General features: G+C 42.5%; 2 protein-coding genes across 4 annotated transcripts in view; one reads left to right on the top strand and one right to left on the bottom strand.

The window, feature by feature from the left end:
• Positions 1 to 1,811: 1,811 nt before the first annotated feature.
• On the top strand, positions 1,812 to 18,433 carry SKP1 (S-phase kinase associated protein 1). Of its 2 annotated transcripts, XM_026507984.4 has the most exons (6): positions 1,812 to 1,995; positions 5,189 to 5,285; positions 10,215 to 10,288; positions 13,880 to 14,023; positions 16,195 to 16,335; positions 17,012 to 18,433. In XM_026507984.4, exons 2-6 carry the CDS (start codon positions 5,189 to 5,191, stop codon positions 17,045 to 17,047), a joined length of 492 nt encoding a protein of 163 aa, XP_026363769.1. In that variant the 5' UTR covers positions 1,812 to 1,995; the 3' UTR covers positions 17,048 to 18,433. The 2 variants fall into 2 exon arrangements, with proteins under 2 accessions (XP_026363769.1, XP_057163060.1); XM_057307077.1 differs by having other exon boundaries at positions 1,851 to 1,995; positions 16,195 to 18,433.
• TCF7 (transcription factor 7) overlaps positions 16,194 to 25,998 on the bottom strand; it is a 41,246-nt gene continuing 31,441 nt past the window's right edge. For both annotated transcript variants that reach the window (XM_026507980.4, XM_057307076.1), the window contains one exon: positions 16,194 to 25,998. In XM_026507980.4, the coding sequence (XP_026363765.1) occupies positions 25,919 to 25,998 (80 nt within the window). In that variant the 3' untranslated portion in view covers positions 16,194 to 25,918.

Genomic DNA, 25,998 nt, shown 5'->3' with positions numbered 1-25,998 from the left:
TTCTTGACTTGATACCACTTATTTTTTGAAGTAAAACGTTTTTTTAAAAGATGTTATTTAATCATTTAACAGAGATAGTGAGAGAGCACAAGCAGGGGGAGCATCAGAGGGAGAGGGAGAAGCAGGCTCCCCACTGAGCAGGGAGCCTGATGTGGGGCTCGATGTCAGGACCCTGGGATCATGACTTGAGCCGAAGGCAGACGCTTGACCAACTGAGCCACCCAGGCACCCCAAAGTAAAACATTTTGAATATGTAATATCCAAAATCCAAAAGGTAGAAAAGGGTATAAAGTGAACAAATCACCCCAACCCCTGTACCCCAGTCACCTAGTTCCCTTCCCCATGAGGTAAACAATTTCTTGTGTATCTTTCCTGATATAATCTACGAATATGAGTATATATGAATAAATGAAATCTGCATTTTAAAAACAAGCATCTCTTGGTGATTCTAATATTGGGGGTCCCCAGACATATCTGGAAAAATACACCTACTTCATGCTGGGTCCTCAGGCTGGGCGTGTGACCCACCATTGCTCAGTCCTTCCTGCTCAGGATGTTTAACAAGAGTTTGCAAGGTGTACCCTGTCTGTCACCGACAAGGGAGCAGAGGGGCTGAGGGGGGCCTTGCCTAGGGGACCTGAGTCTAGTTGCAGAGGGCAGGGCTGTGTTGTGGGAAAACAAGTATGAGAGCTGTAAGTCCTCTCATCTCCCTGCCATCAGCTATGGCACCTGGCAGACACTGGATACCACAGCTTGTAGACAAAGACCTGGTAACCCAAGAAGCTGCTTGGCCTCCCTGCCCAGTTCCATCCCAGAAGAGCTGTAGGCCTCTGGTTTCCTTAAGGGGCCCTGTGTGGAAGTGTCTTTTGTCTCCCTGGCGTCAGGAATCCCATCACATGCCTGGCGGTTGGGTGAGACAGGCGCCTCAGTCTCCCAGGGAGGGCTGGCAGTGTTCACCCAGCAGCAACAGGGTGGAGTCCCGCAGAGCCCCTGACTGCATGGCGTGGGGCTGGGGGGCAGCGTTTTGCCAAACTCAAACCCCTTTCCTGTAGCGTTGGCTTCATCCTATGGGCCCAGCCGACTTCACGAAGCATCCCATCCAAGAGTTCTGTGCAGGCTGCACCCTGGCTGCCTGGTTCCCCCCGAATCCCGCAGCACTGCCTCACACACACGTTTGCTCAGTACACGACTGCTGAATGAATGCATTTTCGCTGCTCGAGGGCCTCCTTTCCAGACTTGGGGTTTCGCTGCAACAATGGTTCTTGTGGCCTGGAACCCTCTTTAGAAAACAACGGTAGGAAACAAGGCTGAAGAGCACTCACTACACTGTGTTGTTCTGAATCTGTTCTGAGGTATAAAGCTGGAAAGGGCAAGAACACTTCCCCTCATGGGTTATTGTGGAGAGTGAGCTAAAACGCATCCTGGGCTCAGTGGATGTCACTCAGGCCCCGAGAGGAATCTCAGAGCGGTGACTGCCATTGCCCATGTGTCATTCTTCCTCCGGGACCCCTTTCCGCGTCATGAAAGGAGAGCCACAGCCCCTCTTCACCACTAACCCCTCAGCACCACACACCCACTCGCAGCTTCTAGGCTTTTCAGGACTGGGGTCTTTAATTCGGCGTAGGCCAGTCCCTGCCTGAAGGACCCTTGCAGGCTGCAGAGTAACCCAGCCCGTCCCGCGTTCCTGCTTTCAGGACAGAGAGCCGCGCTTGCGGGGGTGCGCGGGGGAGAACGAAGCCCCGCCCCCGCGCCGCCGCGCCCGCCGCCTGTCAGCCCCGCCGTCCTCCGCCTGCGTCAGGCGATCTCGGCGGCCAGCCCCGCCGGCTCTGTGACGCCACGGGCCCCGGGGTCCTCGGCGCCTGCGCCCGCTCTTATAAAGGCCGACGCCGCGCCGCGCCGCCGTAGTGGCCTTGTTCTCCGCTTTTCTCCTTTCGTCGGTGAGGCCGCTCTGTTCTTGTCAGCCTCGAGCCCGCAGTCCGCCTGAGACCGAGCACCGTGAGTAGCCGCCGACCGAGCGGGAAGGGGCGGTGGCGCTTCGTGGATGGCGAGCTGGGGGGGGGCCGCACGGCTGCGGCTTCGGCCTGCCGGAGGTGGGAGGCACCTGGGCCTGGCCTCCGTCAGGCCCAGTGGAACCCGTCGCCGACCCTGTTCTCGGGAGGTGCCGGCGAGTCCCTCACCTGGCCGCGCGTCCTCACTGCGCCTCGTGGGCGCCGGGGCGGGCGGGAGGGGGAAGGTGCGAGCCGGGCCGGGAATTGGTCCTTCCTCGCACAGGGCGAGTGTCCGCCTGCGCGGAGCTCGGCTGCAAGGCCCAGGCTGCGGCCCGGAGCCTCCCTTGGCCGTGAGCCTGTCGGCTTCGGGGACCCAGGGCGGGGGTGGCGGCGGGCTTTCAGTGGAGGTCCCTAGGCTGTCGTGAGCGTGGGCGTGTGTGCATGTTTGTTGTTTTGGTGTCCGGAAGGAGCGTGGCGGTGGGAGTCTGGGAGCGCTGGATTTTTCGCTCGCATCCTCTCTCTTCCTTTTATCTGGCGTCACTAGTCACCGGTCCTGGCTAACTGTGCTTGGGCCGCATGTTTGCCCAGCAGGCTGCCTGCTCTTTCAGAATTATTTCTCTCCATTATTTTGCCATACCTTGGAGTTGGTGAAACAATTGTTGAAATAGCAGATGTTCTCATCATAGTGGTGTGACTTTTAGGGGGGCCCAACTCTTTCAAAGCCAGACACTTTAAGTTTTACAGGAATTAGAGGTTCACCTGGATAAGGATCTCAGGTTTGGGTTTTGGGGTCATGAGTTTTTCGTCAGAGCCTCACGATAGAATATATCTGTGTCATAGAGCAATGCAGACTTGCCCATTCTGCTTTCAAAAAGGTGTCAGAATTCGGGTCACTGAAAGCACAGGTTTTTCTTTACGTTGTTGATAGAATCTACTTCATGCCAGTCATGGAGGGTGATTGATTTTCAAGATAAGGAACTTAGGGAATTGTCTTGAAAGCATGTCAAGTCAGAATCTCGTCCATTATCATCATTACAGTTTTGCGCTGAATTCTAGCTCTATGACATTAAAAAAAACTTCTCTTTGAGTATTAAGTTTGGGATCACAAGGTGTATTCGATTACAGATTAACCCATTCCCTGCCTGCTTATTTAATAAGATCTCAACTCCCTTAAGAGTAACCTAATACAGGAATTTGACTATGACTAAGCAGATCTGGTTATTTACCAAGAGTTATTTGAAAGAAATAGGAAATAGTCTTCCTGCTTAATAGTAATTTTATCAGCTGTATTGCCAGACTTGTTTTTCTGTAGTGTTCATTCCAGTACTATGGAATATAAAAGGAACATAGAATGTTTTGTAATTAAAAATTGAGATCACGGGGGCGCCTGGGTGGCACAGCGGTTAAGCGTCTGCCTTCGGCTCAGGGCGTGATCCCAGCATTGTGGGATCGAGCCCCACATCAGGCTCCTCCACTATGAGCCTGCTTCTTCCTCTCCCACTCCCCCTGCTTGTGTTCCCTCTCTCGCTGGCTGTCTCTATCTCTGTCGAATAAATAAATAAAATCTTTAAAAAAAAAAAAATTGAGATCACGTTAAAATATTTTTTGGGGGGGATACCTTTTGTTATTGCCTTGTCACAGGGAAGGTCCTCTGCTCTGGGCCCTTCTCCATTGAATAGGACAACTGCATTATTGGCAAGCACTAAGTAACATGGAGGAACAGACATATTTGTGAACTGAAAAGTGAAATCGGATTCTCTCCAACCATGGATGCGTGACAGCAGGATATTTCAGTGGCTGATTTTAAAATATAGCTTTACCTTTTTGCATCCTTTGTCTAACAGTGTATTTGGGGAATGGAGATAATTGTCTAAGAAAAGCCGAATGAATATTTTAACTGATTTAATGAAGTCTTTGATCCTAAAATAGGTGCAGTGAATGTTTTAAATGCCAAAGTCTACACTCTCGAGTTAATAGTGACATTGCAGGATTATGAATACCTGAGAAGCATGGGCCTTTAAAATTTATATTTGTTATTTGAAGGGATCATGAAGTAATCATTAGAATCAGATATTGCTTCCCTTCCTCCTTCCCTCAAGAATCTGAAGATAAATTGATGGCTTAGAACTCTTAATTTTAAAGAAATGTTCTTCGGTTTTTGCTAGAACTCAAGTCCTTTGTAGTTAATTGCCTAACTAATTTTTATCTAAGAGGTATCTTTTTCCCAATGACTCAGAATTAATGAGTTAACAAATACATTTTTGAAGCAAGTAACAGGTTATTTCTATGAGGATTTTAGCAGAAGAACTCAAACTTGGACACCTGGGCAGTCAGTAATGAAAGATAAAAAGGACTGTTAAATTTAAGTACCTTATTTGGTTTAGCAGATTAGATCGACATTTGTTCATCCTTAAAGATATTATTATCTTGTATATTTTACATTGATGGAAATATAAAATAATATTCTCATACACTCTGGATCATAACCGATCCAAAAATGATCACTGGTAAGTCTCACTATTGGAAAATTTGTGTCTTACTTGGTAGCTTTGTTTATTTTGGACTGACTGCCCTCTGGTTTGCAGGAGGTTTATTGTGGCAGCTAACTATTCAGATGAGAGTAGTCAGTATTCACTGAAAGCAGAAAGGCAGGCAAAGGGGCACATGGGTGACGCAGTCGGTTAAGCCTCTGACTCTTGGTTTTGGCTCCAGTCATGATCTCAAGATGGTGGGATGGAGCCCCACATGGGGCTCCATGCTTAGCAAAGTCAGCTTAAGATTCTTCTACCTCTGCCCCTCCCCCACGTGCTTACGCGCACACGCAGGTGTGGTCTCTCCCACTCTTTAAAATAAATGTTAAAAAAAAAAAATGCAGGCACAGACTAAATAAATAAGTTTATTTTAAATATATTTTGCGTTAAAAATATGGAATGTAACTCTTAAATTTATACCGGTAATAAGTTCAGTAGGGCAAGCCTTAAAAACTTGTGTTCCTCGGAGTTATACTTAGGAAAAATTGATAGCAACATTTCTGTACTAGCCTGTGAATGACAGTGTTTTACAGGGTTATATAGATACTACACGGCCTTAGGGTTTTATAGGTAATAAGTTAGAGGTCTTCTAAGAACAGACTGTAGTTGATGAAATGTATAAAACTAATCTCTCTTAAATTTCAAATTCAATATAATACCTTTTTTTAGATGCCTTCAATTAAGTTGCAGAGTTCCGATGGAGAGATATTTGAAGTTGATGTTGAAATTGCCAAACAGTCTGTGACTATCAAGACCATGTTGGAAGGTAAGTTTATTAGTTTATTAAATATAAGTTTATTAACCTGGGTCAGGGGAAGCAGGAAGTAATATTTAGTTGGAGATAACCTGTGAACATTGAATTTATACAAGTCACAATTTGTCACTAAATGCTCAAGAGTATGAAGGGATCAAGTTGACATTTTTTAAATTAAAGAATTAACTGCATCTTTCTGATACAGGACATCCTTTCTGCACTGTCCGAATTAATGGATTTTTTTCATGTAGATAAGACCATAAGCTAATATTGAAGGGAATTCTAAGCATCAGACAATGGCCCAATTCTGTTTGAAGTGAATTTGGATTCACAGTTTGTAATGAGAAAAATAAAAGGCTCAGAAAAAGAGATAACCTTCCTATATGGTATCTAAATACAGTACTTTGTTTCAACACAGAAGTAAGCTGAGTAGATGGTAAACTGAGATGTCTTTTTTTTTTTTTAACAAGTTTTCCATTTTGTCCATTTTGTCATTCCTCTGAAACTGCTGCAAAGCATATACACAGCACATTTAAGAAGTAAGGTTAGAAAACCGGTCCTGAAACATTTTGAAACTTTAGTTAAAATCAATCTTAATATTAACCATTAATCTTAGTGGATATTAATAGTATATGGAGACATTACAAATCAATTTCTAGCATTGGTGGAAAAAAATTAACAGTAATAAGACTGTTCTTTAGTATTCAGATATCAAAGGTTTTTATGTAGCTTAAGCTTAAGTGACAAGTTATGTGCCAGGCACCAGCTGTGGGAGTGAAAGGAAGGTAAATGAAAAATAGTCTTTGCTGTTGAAGAATTTATAAAATAGGAAGGGAGAGGGGCGCCTCGGTGGCTCAGTTGTTAAGCGTCTGCCTTCTGCTCAGGGCATGATCCCAGAGTCCTGGGATCGAGCCCCACGTCAGGCTCCTCCGCTGGGAGCCTGCTTCTTCCTCTTCCACTCCCCCTGCCTGTGTTGTCTCTCTGTCAAATAAATAAAAATCTTTAAAAAAAAAAAAAAAAAACTAGGAAGGGAGAAAGACACCAAACAAGATAGACTATCACATGGTATAATTAGTGTGTTAGTATAGTGTGCCAAGTGGTGCTGGGGAAACGTCTTGGCTGATGTTATTTTTCAAGATTATGGAGAGACTACAGTGGGTAGTAATAGGTGATAATTTCAAATCTAGTAAAATTAGAATGTTTTGGGAGATTATTCTGAGGTAAAGTAGGCAAGATGTGTTAGAGAAAAGTAGAGTGAGGTTTTTAGTTGGGGTTTATTGGTATGGAATGAGATCGTGATACTGTAATTGGTAGAACTGAAGAATGGGTTTGAGAGAAATGGAAAGAAAATGACTTCAAGATGACCATGTTAGGTATGTTTGATTCCCCCCCCACACCCACCCCAGAAGATTTTTGTAACAATCTACTAGGCAGTTGAGTATGTGGATCTTGGCCTCTGAGCTATGGACTGCTGGAGATACAGACTTTGTGTGGTGGATTAAAGGAGTATTTATCTATGGGAGTAAATGAGGTTGGCAGTCCGCTATATTGGAATGGGAGGCAGGTGGTGGTATGCGAGTAGAAGTCAGAAGTGGAGAATCAGTGAAGTAAGATTTGTGGAAGCCAGGGGAAGAAGGAGGCATTTTGAGGTGACCAGAATGATTATCACATTCATATACTGTACCCTGGTCATTTGGAATTTCATAGTAAGAGGATTTCTTAACTGCATTTATTAGGTGTGGTAGAGGCAAAAGCTAAATTGCAGAGGGTGTGTCTTCTATTTTCTAAGCTGGTGACTTCTGTTTGCTGATAAAAGCTGAACTTGTAACTCTTTTTTGGTAATTAGTACCAATCATGTGGCACTTACAGTCCTGTATCCTGGTAACTTAAATAAATAGATCACTTCTATTAAGTTGTAAACCCCTTGGTACATCCCACAGTCACTGTTCACCAAGTACCTGTTGAATGAAGAACTATGGTATGGTCACTAATAAAGAGTGTGAAAGCAATCCAAGTGTCCCTAAAGGCAGGAGAGTAAGGCTTTATCTAGAAGATGTAGAAACTGATACCAAATTACTGCCTGAATACTTGCTTTGGCAATGAACGTGTTCTTTATTTCATTGTAGTTGGTGTCTGGCACACTAATCTGTCCTTTGCTGCTCAAAGAAGCATTTGCCAATGTAAGAACATAGGGCTCCTTGAAGGTTTCCCACGACTCCTCTGATCACTGAAGCAAGTGGAGTGATAGCAACAGTTAAATGATTCTTTTCTTCCATAGCCTTTGGGCATCAAAGGTGAATGGCTTTAAGTACCAGTGGTTTATATAGAATTCTAGCCTGTTCAAGATTGGAGTCTGTTGAATTTGGCAACTTATGCTTTTCTTGTTTTGCATCTGCAGTAACTCGGATTATGGTTTTTTTGTGACTTAGAAAACAAAAATAAAACCTAATCACAGGATAATCAGAAGTGAAAATCTTGGCATGTGTACATGTAGGTTGACTGATTTGTGCAGGTCCAGGATGTGGTATCAGGATACAGTTGTCTTTCAGAAATCCTTGAAACTAAATAGCTTAAAGGAATGACTGTTGATACCAGTGCATTCAGTCTAAAAGTAGAAAAGACATTGTACATCCTTAGTTTAAATGCTAGAGAAGTGATCCTTTACAATTGTAAGGCCCTTATTTTTAATACGACTTGAGCCTTCTTCCAAATAATGTTTGGATCTAAACCAGTTGGTCTTCTGTATTCTATTTCCTGTACTATTCCCCAAACACAAGTATTTTATATAGTATAACTTCTTTTTCTGCACTCTGATTAAGAATACTTCATACTAGTACAGGAAAAGCAAAAGTGGCTTAGTCCAAATTGATACAGTCAGTTTTATAGTTTTTACTCTAGGTTGAGATGGGATAAGGGAACAACATTGGTAGAAAGGAGGAGGGGAAATGAGTGATCCATCTCTACAGGAAAATAAGATACTTTTTGAATCTACTCTAATATTGACCACTCCGGTGGTATGTAACTGCTTGGTGTACCCTTGCATACCTAATAGGATATTAGGAAACTAGAGCTCTTAATTCCCAGCTCTTCAAAATAACAGTTCTCTGACAGCTTTCCCCGTATCAGTTAATGGCAACTCCAGTGGCAGTTTCATCCATCCAGTTCCTCATGTCGTAAACCTTAGTCTTCCCTGACTCACATTGTACTTGCCATCTTCTGGCAAATCTTTTTGCCTCTACCATCAAAATGCATCCAGAATTGGATCATTTCGTCTTCCATAGCTGTAAACCTGGATAAGCTACCATCTTGTGCTTGGATTATTGCCAGCCTGATAGTTGATTTCCTTCTTTTCTCTGCTGCTCTCTACCATCTCTTCCCAATACAGTAGCCAAAAATGTTTGAACCCTATTACCGTCAGGTCCCCTGTCACTGGTCTCATCTACTTCCTTTCATCCTTGCTAACCATGCTCAAGTAACACTAGATTGCTTTAGTGTTATTAGAACATGCCAGACTGTCCTGTCAGAAGGCCTTTGCATTCGTCATTTCCACTGCTTAGGTGTTCTTTCTCCTTTAGGATTTTACTACAATGTCATCTTGTCAGTGAGACATGTTGAGCAGTTCTATCTAAAGTTCCAACAATTCTTTTCTATCCTCCGGTATTCATTGCTGACTCTCCACTACCCTAGGACACCTGTTACGTACCAGGAACTCAAATGGTTTGACTTAACACTGGCCATGTCAGCATAACTGATACTCAGCTATAACCAATATAGAGCTGAAGTAACTTTTGGCCTCTAATATTGGTACTTGCTAACTGTTAACTTTTGGCAGCTCTTTTTTAAGTCCTGTAGAAACTGAAGGACAGACCCATTTGGCATGAAAAATACTCTTATTTAGAATCCTTAAGTAACAAGGATTTTAATTTTAAGTTTTTTCTTTGGACTTAACCGGTCACTTTGAGAATTTGAAAATTAGGCTTTTTACCAGGGTAACCTGTAGATTTAAAATTATAGGTAATATGTATGTGTTGATAACAGGTATACACTGAAATTGAGTCCCTCAGCCCACGTTGTTGTTAACTTCCCTACACATAATATTGTTAACAATTCCTTATGTATCCTTCTGGAGATATTTTCAATCTAAATATATAAGTGTAGGGGCACCTGGGTGGCTCAATTGGTTAAGCGTCGGCCTTCGCCTCAGGTCATGATCCCGGAGTCCTGGGATCGAGCCCCATGTTCAGCTCCCTGCTCAGCCGGAGTCTGCTTCTCCCTCTCCCACTCTCCCTGCTTGTGTTGTGCTCTTTCTCTCTCTCTGTCAAATAAATAAATCTTTTTAAAAAATAAAATTAAATAAATATATAAGGGTATACCCATTTTTATTCAGGTAACATTTTCTTTTACCTGACTTTTAAAAACTTAAATCCTGAAATCATACCCAGTATGTATGGAGCTGCCTGCCTTATTTTTGTCAGTGGCTGCATGATTTGTTGTGTGTATATATATACATTTTTGGACTTCGGATTTTATTAGGTTGAGATTCTGTTACTTGAAATACTTTTTATTCTGTTTTTCTAAATGCTGCCCATCTAGAGAGTTTGGTATAAAAAGTAAGGATAAGGGTCTGGCTTTGATTTCCCCTCCCATGGCTTTCCAGTCATCTCAGTCCCCCTTGTTATTAAGTTACTTTTCTTCCTCTTAAGGATTCTGTTTATGTAATATTCCTGTATTTGTCTACTCATACAACTTTATATAGTTTTGGGTGGTTTATGGACCTCTTGTTAGTAACTGCTAATTTTAAATGCTCATAAGAGAACGATTTTAAGTACTTTTCATGGTCTTTTAAACAATGTCTTGCAAGTTCTACTTGTTCGAGATGTCTGGTTGGTGTAAATGTTATAATAGAATTAAGAAATAACAGTTCTCTTCTGGTTTTCTTAGATTTGGGAATGGATGATGAAGGAGATGATGACCCAGTTCCTCTACCAAATGTTAATGCAGCAATATTAAAAAAGGTAAGGTAACAAACTATGTACTTGAAGATGTACTTTTCTTTGTCATTTAACATCTTGGTGGTCTTCCTATACTGCTACTGTTACATAGATTATGACTCTAAATGTCTATTGTATTTGTTTAACCAGGTACTGTGAATATTTGAGTTGTGTAGTCTTTTTTGTGTGTGAGTAGGCTCCATGCCCAGTGCAGAGCCCAGTGTGGGGCTTGAACTCACCACCCTGACATCAAGACCTGAGCTGAGATCAAGAGTCGGACACTTAAACCGACTGAGCCATCCAGTCACCCCGAGTCGTGTAGTCTTTTTTGATTAACACATTTAAATTACTGAAATATAACAGTATGTGCTTAGCAAAAAGGAAAATTTTTTTCGTCCACTGAATAGCTATGCCTCAGAGGGAGCTTGGGAACAAATGTACCCCCACTGTTGATCACCTTACCTTGTGTTTAAGTGTAAAAGGCTCTTGACATTGAATAGAATTTTATTGTTTCAGGGCACATGGCTCCTTAACAGAGCCAGCTATTTAACTGGATGCTCATTTGGAGAAACAACACCGTTTTTACAAGGCAGAGGAACTCTGTTCGCTAGGCTTAGAGATGGGAATGGTTGGTTCCATTTGGCCCCTTTCTCAGAGGTTTTCAAAAGTCATTAGCCATATGCAGTTTCATCTTCTGCTTTCTCTTGACCCTGGTGTGAGATGCAGCTGTGCTGCATATTTTTCCATATCTTGTCATAATTGGCTATTACCAGTTCTTTTAATTGCCCTAGACTGGGTAAAAAGTGATTCTCTAAGCCTGAACATTTTTTACATGTATTATTGGCCATTTATATTTTCTGCTTTGTTTTTCTTTGCACGTCTTTCTAATGGGCTTTTGAAAAATTGTTATACATAACATAAAAATTACCATTTTTAACTTTTTTCTGTGGACAGTTTAGTGGCATTGAGTACATTTGCACCACTGTGCAATTACCGCAACTCACCATCTCCAGAAATTTTTCATCATTGCAAACTGAAACTCAATACCCTTTAAACAATAACTCAATACTCCTGCGTCCAGCCTCTTGTAACCACTATTCTGTTTTCTGTCTCTATGAATTGGGACTGTTGTGGGTACCTCCTATAAGTGGGATTATATAATATTTGTCTCTTTGTTTCTGGCTTATTTCACTTTGTGTAATGTTTTCAAGATTCATCCATTTTGTGGTCTAGTGGGCTTTTTATAGGAGTTTATATAGCACTTCTATCACTTTGCATTGTCTTATGTCAGTTTATAGTATTTTATGGTTTTGAAGCTTTATATTTTATCTAGTTCGATCTTCTGGGTATTGTCTTGCAATTAACATTGTATTTTATACTAATGTAAAGTGTATTTAAAAGGACTTTGCGCTCGTTCAAATGCCAGATATTTTTTAGGTGCTAGAGGTATAGCAGTGAACCAGAGACAGTCTCTGCAGTGAACCAATCTCTGCCCTTAGGGAATTAACATTCTAAAGGTGTGGGGGAAACATACAATGTGAGAAATAGGTCAGATGGAAAAGCTATGGAGTATAAGTGGATTGGTGGAGAGTTAGCTATTTTTAAAATAAGAGTGGTCAGGAAATGCCTTACTGAGAAGTTGATCTTTAAACAAAGACATGAATAGGTGGGGGAAGAGAAATGTGGGCACTGGGAGCAAGTGCAGTGACCCTAAAACAAGAGCATGCTCTACCTTTTGAGGAAAGGTGGGGAGGCAGGTGTGGTGACTAAAGCATAGTGAACAAGCAAGGAGTTAGTACAGAAGCTCAGAGTTGTGGGCTGGGTGACACAGGGCCACTTCTGAGAGTAAGGTTTTTTTCAATCTGTTTGCATTCCAAGTCTTAGGCATATTTAAACTTATGCACTGAACAATGGCATGGTCCAAAAACTGTAAAAGTACACAGTAAAATCTCCCATCCTTGTCTCTCTCTGACCTGAAACTCCTCAAGTAATAATAATCAACATTAGTTTCTTACTCTTAAGAGGTTTTTTTTTAATGCCTACATAAACAAATGCTAATTGCTGTTTTTTTCTTATACAACTGGAATACTTCTTAAAAAGATATTGTTTATTTCATGAAAACTCCTAGCTTGGCTTTTCCTTCTAGAAATAGTTCTTTCCTTTTTTATCTCCTGACAGTATCATTTCTCAGCTCTGCCATTTTTTCCAGCATTTTTTATTTGTCCAGCATTATATACTATGAACAAAATTTAATCAGACAGAAAAGTGATATTACATTTACCTACCACTTAGATTCTACAACTTGTAACACTTGAAGTGTTGATTTTGGTCTTTATGATGGTACATGTGGTCTAACCTGCTTCCTGAAACTTGATATATGTTTATTCCCCTACGAAGGGAACATTTCAGCTTTTCTTGCTTTGTTCTTACATTCAGTAGTCTCATGTTATTTAGAATTGCTTGGTGATAATGTATGCACATCCTCATTGTCCCTAGGTAGTTGCTAAATTACTTTTCAAAGGGGTTATACCAGTTCACACTCTCCAGTATAAGAGTTCATGTTATCCTTACAGTGTTGCCAGTGATGATTATCAAAATCTTGATTTTTTTTGGGGGGGGGGGGTCATTCTAACGTAGGACCTGACTGGAGTGTTGATTTTTGTATTTAATGAGACTGAACATTTTCTCCTCTTTGAATATTCAGATTTCCTTTGTGAATAGCCTGTTCATATCTGTAGCCTGTTTCTTTTTTTTCTTTCCTCTTTTTTTTTTTTTTTAAGACTTTATTTATTTGACAGAGAGAGAGGCAGCGAGAGAGGGAACACAAGGAGGGGGACTGGGAGAGAGAAGCAGGCTTCCCACTGAGCAGGGAGCCCGATGCGGGGCTCGATCCCAGAACCCTGGGATCATGACCTGAGCCGAAGGCAGATGCTTAACCGACTGAGCCACGCAGGCACCCCTCTTTTTTAAGATTTTTTTTATGTATTTGAGAGAGCAGAAATGCGGGGAGGGGCAGACTCCCCACTTGGCAGGGAGCCCGATGAGGGGCTCAACCCCAGGACCCCAAGGTCATGACTTGAGCTGAAGGCAGACGCTTAACTACTGAGCCACCCAGGTGTCCCTGTAGCCCGTTTCTTTGTAGTGATTTTCTTTTTCTTTTTAAAGTAAGCTCTGCGCCCAGCGTGGGGCTCAAACTCACAATCCTGAGATCGAGAGTCACATGCTTTACTGACTGAGCCAGCCTGGCGCCCCACTTTGCAGTGATTTTTAAGATTTATATTCTAGAGGGTAACCCATTGCTGCTTGTTCATGGTGCACAGATTTTCCACTCAGTATCCTGCTGACTTCATGTATCTTTTTTGCGCAGGAGCTTTTTTAATGTGGTCAAAATAGTAATCTATCTGCATGGTTTGCTGTTCTCTAAGATCTTCTAACCTGTAGGGTTGTGAAGATTTCTCAAGCTTCAGTTTTGCTTTTCAAGCTCGGCCAATAATTTGTTTACTCAAGTCAGCTTCTAGCTAGTTCTTAGCCCAGTGTAGGAATAACCTTGCCCCAGTAGTAGAATGAGTACCTTGTGCTGTAATACCACAAAGGAATGTACTTTCTTTGTTACAGGTCATTCAGTGGTGCACCCACCACAAGGATGACCCCCCTCCTCCCGAGGATGATGAGAACAAAGAAAAGCGGACAGATGATATCCCTGTTTGGGACCAAGAATTCCTGAAAGTTGACCAAGGAACACTTTTTGAACTTATTCTGGTATGATTTAATGCATTTTTTAAGATATCTCTAGTTCAGAGCCTTTAGCACCTGTAAAAAAGTTTGTTAAATTCATTGTTACTGAATTTTAATTCTCTCTAAACTCAAATGCAATGGTATATTTAAATCCACATATTAACAATCACGTTAAATGCAAATGGTCTAAGTACAACAATTAAAGGGTACAGATTGTCACATCGGATTAAAAAAAATGCTGTCTCCAAAACACCCGCTTCAAAGACACACTTAGATTTAAAGGGTGGAAGAAGATTAAATTATGCTAATAGTAATCAAAAGAAAACTGCAGTGACCATTTTATTTTTATTTTATTTTTTTATTTTTATTTTTTTTAAGATTTTATTTATTCATTTGACAGAGATAGAGACAGCCAGCGAGAGAGGGAACACAAGCAGGGGGAGTGGGAGAGGAAGAAGCAGGCTCATAGCAGAGGAGCCTGATGTGGGGCTCGATCCCAGAACGCCGGGATCACGCCCTGAGCCGAAGGCAGACGCTTAACGACTGAGCCACCCAGCAACCCCTACAGTGACCATTTTATTTTATTTTATTTTTATTATTTTTATTTCTTTTATTTTTTTTTTTTTTTTTTTTTTTTTTTTAAAGATTTATTTATTTATTTATTCGACAGATATAGAGACAGCCAGCAAGAGAGGGAACACAAGCAGGGGGAGTGGGAGAGGAAGAAGCAGGCCCACAGAGGAGGAGCCTGACGTGGGGCTCGAACCCGGAACGCCGGGATCACGCCCTGAGCCGAAGGCAGACGCTTTAACCGCTATGCCACCCAGGCGCCCCTATTTCTTTTATTTTTTAAAGATTTTATTTATTTATTTGACAGAGATAGAGACAGCCCACGAGAGAGGGAACACAAGCAGGGGGAGTGGGAGAGGAAGAAGCAGGCTCCCAGTGGAGGAGCCCGACGTGGGGCTCGATCCCATAACGCCGGGATCACGCCCTGAGCCGAAGGCAGGCGCTTAACCGCTGTGCCACCCAGGCGCCCCTACAGTGACCATTTTAAAGTAGATTTCAGAGCAAACAATATCACCAGGATTAAAGAGGGTCATTGCATAATGATAAAGGGATCAGTCCATTATTAAGAGGACATTACAGTCCTGAATGTTTATATGTCTAAAAGAATTTCCAAAAAGTGAAAAAAAACTAATAGAACTCAAAGGATAAATAGACAAATCCACTGTCTGCTGTCTCTCCTTAATTGATCGAACAAGTAGAATGAGTAAGGATGTAGAAGATTTGAATAACACTATTGACAGACTTGTTCTGATAGACATTTAGAGACCGTGAAATCTCATGACAGCAGAATACATTTTCAAGTGTGTACTATTAGTTGGTCAACATGTTCAAGGTAAAAAGTCTCAAATTTGAAAGGATTCAAGGCACACACACTGTGTGTTTTCTGATCACAGTGAAATTAGAAGTCAGCAAAAGCTATCTGGAAAAACTTAAGTAACTTCTCAGTAACCCATGAGTCAAAGAAGAAATTAAAAGAAAAATTGGAAAGAGAATTAGAAATTTTATGCCAGAAAGTATTTTGATCCAGTGGAAATAAAACCCAGCATATGAGAATGAGTGAGATGTAGCTGAAGCAGTAATTCGAGGGAAGTTGGTAGCGCTAATGCACCTATATTGGAAAAGAAGAATCTCAAATCAGCGATCTAAGCTTTTACCGTAAACTAGTCAAAGATGAAGTTAAACCCAAAGAAAGGAAATGTTGAAGGTAAGAGCAGAAATCTCTATAACAGAAAACAGTAGAGAAAACCAAAGAATCCAAAAGCTTATTCTTTGAGAAGATCAGTAAAATGCAACACGGTTACTGCTTCTGCCTCTTTAAATATTTTTGTTAAGACTTGCCATGTGGTGCTTATGTGCCCATGAGCACACACATACACAAACCCTGAAGCAGTGGCCATTCTTTAGCATTTGAGGTGGTGTGGTTTGCTGGAGGCAGCAGCAGGACTCCATATTACAGAAGGTGTAGTGAAGGGGATGTGTGAAAATATTTCACAAAGGAATCTGCTTTTCCCTTTAATTTCACGAAATTAGCATTTTTAGCTTAATTAGGTATGGATTTACAGTCACTAACTTTGGATTTAGTGTAAAACATCACATATACTTTAATGAAAACAATCACTTTCCAGGCTGCAAACTACTTAGACATCAAAGGTTTACTTGATGTTACATGCAAGACTGTTGCCAATATGATCAAGGGGAAAACTCCTGAGGAGATCCGTAAGACCTTCAATATCAAAAATGACTTTACTGAAGAAGAGGAAGCCCAGGTAGGTTGCTCACAGCTTGTACCTGATTACATGCTTTTTAAAAAAGTAAAACTCAAAACATGCCTGGAGAAGATGTGTCTCTATCAAGGAGACTTGACTTGGAGGATGATAACAGGTACTTTCTGTGCCGTAAAAATACTCAGTTGAAAAACTGGTGTGTGAGTCTAAACACTTGCACGCTACTGCTCTTGTGTAAGCATAAGAGCAACTAGTTTTCAACCATAAGTACTCTTGGATATTTACTCCTTCAGTTACTGGTTCGGGCACCTGGGACCTTAGACATAAGCCATAAATATCTGACTTCAGAAAAGCAACCCCTGTGGGTGTTCTGGCAGAATACTTGACAGGAATTTAGTGACCGGTGGAAGAAATGAATGAATAGATCACAGTGTTGACACAGCTACAAACTGAAACAGTGTGAATGAAGTATTTGAATTTGCTGTCCGTTCTGGTGACTGAAACTTTAATTGCCCGTTGCCTTTGCTCTTTTGATAATTTCAGCAGGGCAGAAAAAAAACCTAGGGAGGCGAAGAAGGGTAAGGAAGTGTACTCGTAACCGGGTATTTTTCTAGATTTCCGTCTGTCCCTTTGTGACCCTCCTCACAAGCTGTTAATCTTTAGGTAGTAGTCTTAAGAAAGACTGCTTAAGGTACTTCCTTATATCTGTTTCTTCTAGGTACGCAAAGAGAACCAGTGGTGTGAAGAGAAGTGAAATGTTATGCCTGACACTGTAACACTGTAAGGATTGTTCCAAATACTAGTTGCACTGCTCTGTTTATAATTGTTAATATTAGACAAACAGTAGACAAATGGCAGCAGCAAATCAGTTGTTTAAGCAGAATATTGTCCTCCTTGCATGTGTAGTTTGAGTACAGATTCCAGACTTATGGCTGAGTTTCTTCTAGTATGATCAAAACTTTCTTTTTTCTTTGCTCTAAATAAACCTGAACTGTGGGTTCTCTGTAGAAGGTGGCATTTTGGGCTTTCCCTCTCTTTGTAAAGCAATTTCTGCCTGGTTTATCGTCTAGTTAACTTTAGTTTAATGACCTTTTAAAAGTTGGCATTGTAAATAAAACAAGTTGAAAAAAGTTTTCTGAAATAGAATTAACAACGTATTATCTTTATTCATGAGTTGGAAACTGGAAAAAGGCTACTTGAGGTAAATGTTTTGAATGGGGTAATTAGGATGTCTTCCAGCTTCCTGGAGTCAAGGAGTACCACTGGTATTGATTAGCCTGTATGTAGCAGGGCTCCCTTAATTGGATCTAAGGACTTGTTTTTGCATTTTTAATCCTCAGCTTTGAGTATGTTGGCTAGAGACTCAGTTACTACTCAGTTTGTGGTTTGGGGGCTATAATTAGCCAGTCTGTTAGCTTTTCGATTAAAAAAGACAAATAACCCAATGTGGTATGTCATCTTTTTATAATCAGTGATCCCATGTGGGAGAAACTTCACACTACTTGCATGTAAAAAATAATTTAACCTTTAACGTTAAAATGTCTGGCAAAACCTAGAAGCATCCATCATGAATGCAAGATACTTTCAATAAAAAGTAAGTTACGTAGTAGGTGATAAATGGTTTGCTTTTGTGTACTTAACCGTGTCTCTTCACTTATTATTAAAGGAGTTAAGTATATGTATGGTTGTGTAGCTGGAGACGGTTTGCAGGAAGTTCATGTCCTAGCTCGCTGGAGGCCGCTGACCTAACAGTTGGGTTCTGATAGACTTGCGTCTCTTCTGATTGTCATGATCTGGTTCACTGGAGCCAATGCTTCAGTTCTTACTTGGTATACGTGGCCGCATAGAACTGCACTGCCTTTGTTTCCAGTCTCTGCCCTACAGTAGAATGGAGTTTTCTTGGTGCTTGAGATGGCTCACAAATTGTTACCTCGTTTTCTTTCCTCCTTGTGCTCCCCTTTTTTCTTGCTTTCCCGTTTAGCATCGTCTGTGTTCACATGTAGTCTTCCTGCGTTCTCGTCATGTTTACCGTCAGCTGTTTGGGCTCAGATTATTCACTGATAGTAGTTTGCCTTTATACTTCACCTCTCATTTGCCCTGAATCTGTATCTTATTTAATAAAGTCCCGTATGCTGTCTCACATGAATTCCTATTTGTCGTCTGTACCAGAGATTGCAAACTACAGCCCATGTGTGGGTGAAATTCAACCCACAGCCTGTTTTTGCAGTCTCTGAGTTAAAAATGATTTTATGTTTTTAAAGGATTATTAAAAAATCGACAGGAGACTGTATTTGACTGAAAAGCCCAAAATGTTACTCTCTGGCCCTTGACAGAAAAAGTTTGCTGACCCTTACGACTACTTTGGGATCCCTGATTCCCTTTATTCTCAGAAATTGAGCTTGTTTTCCATTTGTCCTGGGTTCACTTGGGAAGGTAGCAGAATTCAATCCTAGCTGGAGTGTCTCACCTGTTAATTCCCACCATAATGGTCAGTTCTTGAAAAAGTTAACCACCCCAGCAAGATCTCTAGCATGATCATGAAAAATAGAACTCTGAACTGAAAGTCCAGGATTGTTAGCACGTGCCCTGTGTAGTTTGGAAAGGAGGTAATGGCTTCCAGGAAACAAACCTATTACTATTAGTTCTCTATTAGTTTTCAACGTGTATAACCTCCAAGGATTGTTGGAATTACAGAACTAAATAATGGCACTACTCATACTTAAAGGACGCTGGGATCTTTTTGAATAGGTAAGACTGAGTGGACAGACATTATAGTAGTTAAGATTTTTGTTCCCTTACTGGTTTTCTGTAGACTGTGGCCCTAGGCTTTAAACAAAACCTACTGATAATCTTAAACTCTCAAGTTTAATAAAGATGTGACAGCTCATATAAGAGAAAATAGGCCATTTTTGGACATTAGGTGCCCACATCCGTCATAGGAAGGGTGTTCAGAGGCACTTCAGGCTGGGGGCCGCATGCTGCCTGCCCTATTCACTCTTGCCTAATTGCTCACTATTTCTTTACTAAGTCTACCAAGAGTTTTCTAGGCCCTCACCTTACCCAGGGAAAGCGAGTGACTCTTTACCATTATGCACAGTAGCCAGACCTCTCTCCAGAGATACACTGTCTCCTGCTGTCTCACTTCCCAGCTGTTCTAAACTAATACTGTGGCACAAAGTCATCCTGTGAGGCTGGACTCCTGTTTCTGCCTCTTCGTGCCTTCCTGGCCTGGGGTGAGTTGGAATTGGTAGCTATGTGCAAAGTGGTGCTGTTGGTAATGAAGACTCCTGTGTGACAGTTCTTTGGCTTCTCAGCTTTTCATTGACTGTGTCACTTATGATTGAGAATAAACCAAACTCCTTCTGAATATTAGCTTATTCCTTTTTCCCTGGCATTGTCGTGCCCCCTCAGATTCTGATAATTCTTACATTATAGAAGCAAGTGATGTCATTTGAAGTGTTATTTTATATTTTATTAGCTTGCCTTCATAAATCTAACTTTAATACACAAGGTAGGTATTGCTTTGCAATTTTTATATTTTTCCAAAGATCCACAAAGTCATTCCAATAAGGTAAAGATTCCTGAGAAGTATTGCAGCTGTGATTTGTCGATTCTGCACCTGTTGGACCATACCAGCTGCTGGAATTAAATAAGAACTTCTTTGTAATGTGGTAGATTGTTAGGACTGCGCCCCAGGATCATGAAGTAATGGTAGTGCTGAGTTTAGACTGGAACTAACTGGAGAAGGAGGAAAGTAAGTCACTATGAGCATGTGGCTCAGGGCAGGCAGATACTCCAAAGCACATGATCTCTTAGTTTACTTTTTTTTTTTCTTTTTAAGATTTTACCCATTTATCTGCGGGAGAGAGAACATGAGAGAGGGGTGAGGGGCCGAGCAGGGAGCTCAGGGACTCGATCCCAGGACTCTGAGCTGAAGGCACTTAACCGACTTAAGCCACCCAGGCGCCCTGATCTCTTAGTTTACTTAAAAATTGGCCAATTCTATAGTTTGCTGATCCAAAGGAAATTAAGAAATTAGGTAGGTTGCCTAGACTCTTAGTAGGTTGATATATACAGGGATAGGAAGTAACTTCCACAAGTTAAGAATGGAGAGCAGCAGACCTCTTAATCTGAGCATTATTCACTCTATCCATGGCCCAAGAAGCTGTTATCTCTTGAAGCTTAACTTCTGCCACCACTTCTCATTTGAAGATGTTTCAGATCTTTCTTTTTTCTAAATCTCCCTATATATTTAAATGGGAAAGAATCAAACAAATGCTCTTCCTGTGAAGTTGCTTGAGCTTTAAAAAGATGAATAATCTTCAGTTATCTAGTTTGTGTGAAAACTGATTTCTAGCTAGTACAGAAGAGAATAAGGGAAAAGATTGCTAGTAAAGGGAAAGTATATAATGGCCGAATCTCTGAAGCGTAGCTCCTGGCTTCTTTGTAGGAAGTGTAAGACATGGTTTCCCTCTTGGGAGATTCTGGTGCAGCTAATGAGGCAAAGCATAAATACTGCCAGGAGGGGATGAGGAACTGTAATAAAAATGTTCCTGGACAGAACAAGATTAATGGGCAAATGGGGGTTCTAGGGCTAGAAGGGTCTAAGTTTCTTCTATGAGAAGAAACTGATTTGGTGGTTTTAGTTGGGGATGGAGGGATGCCAAGTGAGGGGGAAAGTAGTGCTCAGTCTGGAACTACTAGCAGAGCGTTGGGTGTCGGGTCTGCTGGAGAATATAGGCTGGAAAGAGACATTGTGGTGGATTAGTGATAGAATTTTGATGACCGTCCAGGAAGAGTGTTGATCAGACCCATGTTAGGCAGTGCAGTTCTCGGGTGGTTGAACTAAAACATTTTTTTAGTATTGTACTAAAGGATTGTGATGGGGGTTTTGTAGTTGGAGTCCTACTCGATGCCTTTGTTTACGCTTGTTAAAAATCACTTTCTGAAAGGCCGAATGAGTAAGAGAACTGGATGTGCATATCAAGACGAAGGATGTGAGAAGATTAGAGCATATCCCATGGTGCAACATTGAGCCTTTTGGACACCTAAGCAGGATAGACTGAGTGCTGTCCTTACTGTTGAGAGGTCAGTGGTTGTGAACCTTAATGGTGGCATAAAGGTGGCCAGGGAGTTCTCGTTTGATGGATTTCCAGTGTGGGGTTTGAGTGATAGTCTAACTCACAGGTGATGTACTTGCTGCCTTGTGGCATCTTCCACCGTTGGCTGCATCTGGTCTGTGTGCCACTTCCGAGAGGCATTTTGTGGGAGGCGTATAGACTAGAGCTGCTGACAGCAGTATCAGTTGGTACATTCTGTGGTTCTCGTGCCCTTCTGACACTGCTTAACTTGAAGTGTTCACGTGTTTGCTGAGCACCTGATCTGTATGCCATCCTGCCTCTTCTTTCACTCTGAAAATCTGCCTAGTCCATAGAAGTGCTCTCAGTTTCAGTACTTACCTCATGTATTGTGCAAATTCATATTTGTCCTTGCTGTGCTGAGTATGCTCTTTTACAGCTTCTCTTACCTGCTTCACATGCCTGCAGATACTTCCTTCCCAGAAGGCTTACAGGATGGGTGGGAGTAGAGCTACACCGTTAGAAAGCTACATTCAAGAGGAGTCTCCAGAGTGGCCTTTGCTTGATTGCGTGCTTGGTTTCCTTATTTTGTTCTTTCGACCTAATTCTTCCTCCTCCGTATTTCTCCCCTTCCTCCACCCATTCCCTCCCACTCCCCGCCCCCCCAGTGTACATGCTTAAAAGAACAAGCCTTCGGATAAAGGAAAGAACACCTGAATGGAAAAAGAAGATCTGGTCCAAAGCCCCAGCTTCAACTAGTAACTATTTTCTATATAATTTATAGCTGATGAAATACCCCTTACCCTGTGTGACTGAACTCCTCAGCACAAGAGATAGGACAGTTCCTACCCCTAGGACAGGATTTGCTTTTTCTGGTTACTTCTTTGCCTAATCCCACGTTATCCTTACCTTCGAAATCTCTCGTGACCTGAGCTGGCTTTTATTCCAGCCAACCGACTATAGGAATATCCCCACCTAGGTCTCCTGCTGTTGAAGTATGTAAGTCAGGGCTCTTCTCAGACCCCTCTGGCCCATTGTGGACAGGTAGACCAACAAAGATCCAGTAGAGAGCCCAAGAGCCTGAATTAGAGCTCTGGGACAGAGGTGATTAGAATAGTTGGCATTGATGGAGCCTAGGAACCAGGGTCTGTTTGGGCAGTCAGCTCTCTTTCAGGGACCCTTGGTGAACTCTTAAAGCTCTGGGTAGACCTGAGAAAGTCATGATAGAGCGGCCTTTCTAACTTCAAAGAAAAGCCAGTCAGTTGCTTTTTTATATAAGGAATTGTTCTTGGTCTCAAATCTTCTACTTTGATATATCAGCCTGACAGGTCTTTGTTACCCTTGCCCTTTCTGCGCTGTTTTTCTAGAAATGCATGCAGGGACCTATTGCATTTCTTCTTTGGAACAACGTAAAGAATCAGTCTGTTTTCTGGCACTTGTGGCCTTTCTGGCCAGACTTACTGTACACTCAGTAGAGCTGGGCAGCAGTGCGTTAGGGACATTCAGAAGCTAGTTAACAGCTAGAAGAGAGTCTAGCCGCAGGGCTTCCTATATAAAAAGGGGAAAGGTGTTTAAATTGAGAGACTTGGGCAGGCCTGCTGAGCTGAGCCCTCAGCGTGTTCTCCGAGCACAGGAGGAACAGCTGCAGCACAGATACTGAGCCAGTCTGCCTGTTTTCTGGGAATGTATAAGGGAGGCTGGGGTATCTTGTCTTGTGAGGTCTTAGAAATAGGGCTAGTTCTTGGTTTGCAGTGAGGTGGGACTGGTGTGCTATTTGAAATTGTATTTGGGGCTTCACTCCCGAGTCACCTGTGGCCTCAGGAATGTGCTGTTGTGCTGTGGGAGGATTTGAGTTTCCTCTTTTAAGTCGCTTTTTTTAAAAGGCTGGTTTGATTCTAATGAAGTTGCCAGAGTCCCCCCTCTTTACCCTCACATACACAAAGGGTGCATTGTTCTTGTACCCAATGTGTTCTAAATAAGACACCAAATCAGATGCAGCAACCCAGTCTTGCATAAGCCTTAAAATGTGGTTTTTGAAACAACTAGGCCAGTAGCCAGGGTGGAATTCTTTAAATGGGACAGATGTCGAGAGAATGGTCTCCTCTCGCACCCTTCCGGAAAAGAAGCAAGTCTGGGATCACAACTTCCAGTGGCCTACTTTAGATAGAAACTACTCTGGAAGATGACTTTATTTATAAATATTTTTAAACATAAAATCTCAAAAATAGAACTCCGTGAAAATTACAATGCATGATGGTGACCCATTGGCTGGCTGTTGTGCTATTCTTCTTGCCCAGCATTTTATCTAATGTTTGAATGACCTATTGAAGTGGCTTTACATTCATGATGGGTTTGAGGAGTTAATATTCTTAAACATGATGGAAACTGTTAAAAAGGAGGCTGTAGATTTATCGAACTGGAGAGGAAGATACTTCAAGCCCCTAATTAGCTTTTGGGAGGAAAGGGTGCTATTAAAATGCTCTTTCAAGTTTTCTGATACCAGCTTATAAGAGATTCCGGTTTGCCTTAAAATAGGATGTGTGCTCGTGGAGTGTTGGGTCTTTTCTGTCTGTGGAAGGAAAATGGAGGGAAGATGGAGCCTGGTGGTCGTGTGGGTCTGTGGTGGCAGTTTACAGCCCGTTCCCATATGCATGCTGGCCTGCCCCTGCAGCACTTGTGAGGTCCAAAGATTGGGGAGTTTACATGTAGAAGGAGCTTATTAGCTCTTGTGGTTGGGGCAGGGCCTAAGGCCCCAGTAGGGGAGGTGAGGAAAGTAATCTTTGCCTTCTGTAGACTGAAAGTCTTGAGAACGTGTGTCCCATGATAGAGATTAAGGCCCAGGTTTTATGGATGTGGGTAAGGAGAGAGTCATGCTCTGTTACTGAGACAGCTTATTCCTTAGGGTCAAGCTTTGAAAAAGAAACCCAGTAAAAAGTATCTTTATTCTCATGTTAAAAAAGTTTTTGTTTGATGATGCATTAACAATACAAAAATATTTTGAACACTACAATAGTCCTTTTCTTTCTCTCAAGACTTCTTGCAACACTACACTAGAATATATGTTCTTTGGATTCTGAGAAGCCAGTGGCTAAAGTAGGAACTAAAGGCTTTTGTTGAGGGTGTACGGGTGTAGGAACAGCCCTTTTTCTTTGGATTCAGGCTATGTACAGTGAGGAGGAGGCAAAAAAAAAAAAAAAAGTTAAATTAAAAGTTTGTTTTTTTAAGGCTCAGGGTTGAAGCTTGGCTCAGAAATGGGTTAAAGTAGGCTGTGGTGAAGACCCACTGACTACCACCAGAGGTTCTCTGGGCTCCTTGCTTTGATGGTGATGGTCCTTCCTGCAGCCCCGTCGGGAAGCTGAAGCTGGCCTGTTTCATTCTGGAAGATAGGCACTGGCTGTCCTGAGGTTTTTCCTCTCAACTGTCCCAGAGCTGCCTAGACTGACACAGGTAAGCAGGAAATGGAGCTGTGACAGAGGCTCTCGGAGCAGGGAGGGATGCACACCAGGTTTGGGGCCATAATTTCTTTCACTGTTGAGTTCAGCCATGAGAGACAGGCTTGGGACCTTGGTAATCGGAGCTTCTGGGGAGGTTGAATTTCTCTTGGAAACATTTCCAAGTAATTTGAACTAGAGCCAGGTACCTCTCACTGCCCATACTTGCCTGATAAGGTAGTGTCAGGTTATTCCTGTTGCCTACGGTGATAGGCCTAGACTTAACCCGTTCCATTCCCTCCTTGTCTTGCAAGCTCTTGAGAACATGGCAAGAGGCTTCCTTCTGGTCCAGCTTATGAATAATTAATCCTTTTCTGTCAACAGGGCTTCTCCAGGCCCTTTTGAGAGAAGTATTGTCCTCTTGAGCATGTGGTTGTGACCATGCTCAGGTGTTGTTTCATAAACCAGCTCATTCTTGGTCCATGAAGTATCTGGTCTGGGGAGGGTGTGGCAGTGGTGGGGCTGGGGAGGTGGAGGGTAGGGGAAAGCAGCTGGGCTCAGTCCTGCCCATCTATGACCTATAGCAGAGAAGCAGAGGAGGCAGCAGGGGGCATCTGGCCAGCAAGACAGGTGGTAAAAGGAATAGATGCAGGCTGCTGTAGGCACAAGGGATGCCCTTCATCAGACGACACAACACAGATCTGACTGCCACCACTTGGAGCAGTTGGAACTGATGGCCCCAGGTTCAGGCAGAAGTTGTGCAGCCTCGGAAGTCTCCTGGGCCTGGTCCCTGAGAGGGAGGTAACAGGGCCCCTGGCCAGTTTCCACATGCTTTGGGGCTCTGTCGCTTCCTCTCAGAGGATGGGCCCCTGGAGGCGGCCACGTGTCCTGTGCATGCTAGGCTGCCTGTCTCTGAGATTCCTGTCGTTGCACCTGTGTAGTCTGCAGGGTGCTGGGGAGGGCCTGCGGGGGTCCAGGGGGCTGGGAGGCTGAGAGCGGCTGAGAGCCCTGGTGATGTAGGTGCCGGCTCCGCAGGACTAGCAAGCAGTTCTGTGGGGAGGTGGGGCAGCAGGAGGTATGAGGGCGAGTCCTGGGGGGCTGGGGACCCGGGGCAGCCTAGAGCACTGTCATCGGAAGGAACGGGGCTGGGGCAGCGGCCTTCTCCGGGTAAGTACCGAATGCATTTCTTTTTCCTC

This window comes from Ursus arctos, unplaced genomic scaffold (assembly GCF_023065955.2).
Source record: "Ursus arctos isolate Adak ecotype North America unplaced genomic scaffold, UrsArc2.0 scaffold_5, whole genome shotgun sequence".
Classification (NCBI taxonomy): Eukaryota; Metazoa; Chordata; class Mammalia; order Carnivora; family Ursidae; genus Ursus; species Ursus arctos.
The sequence above is the reverse complement of the archived record's forward strand: the minus strand, read 5'-3'. Positions and strand labels throughout refer to the sequence as shown.

Excerpts from the sequence above, each read along its gene's own strand:
- SKP1 (XM_057307077.1), top strand. The coding sequence starts at position 5,189 with ATGCCTTCAATTAAGTTGCAGAGTTCCGATGGAGAGATATTTGAAGTT. Across the intron at positions 5,286-10,214 it reads TATCAAGACCATGTTGGAAG|ATTTGGGAATGGATGATGAA; the intron begins GTAAGTTTATTA and ends TGGTTTTCTTAG. Across the intron at positions 10,289-13,879 it reads ATGCAGCAATATTAAAAAAG|GTCATTCAGTGGTGCACCCA; the intron begins GTAAGGTAACAA and ends TCTTTGTTACAG.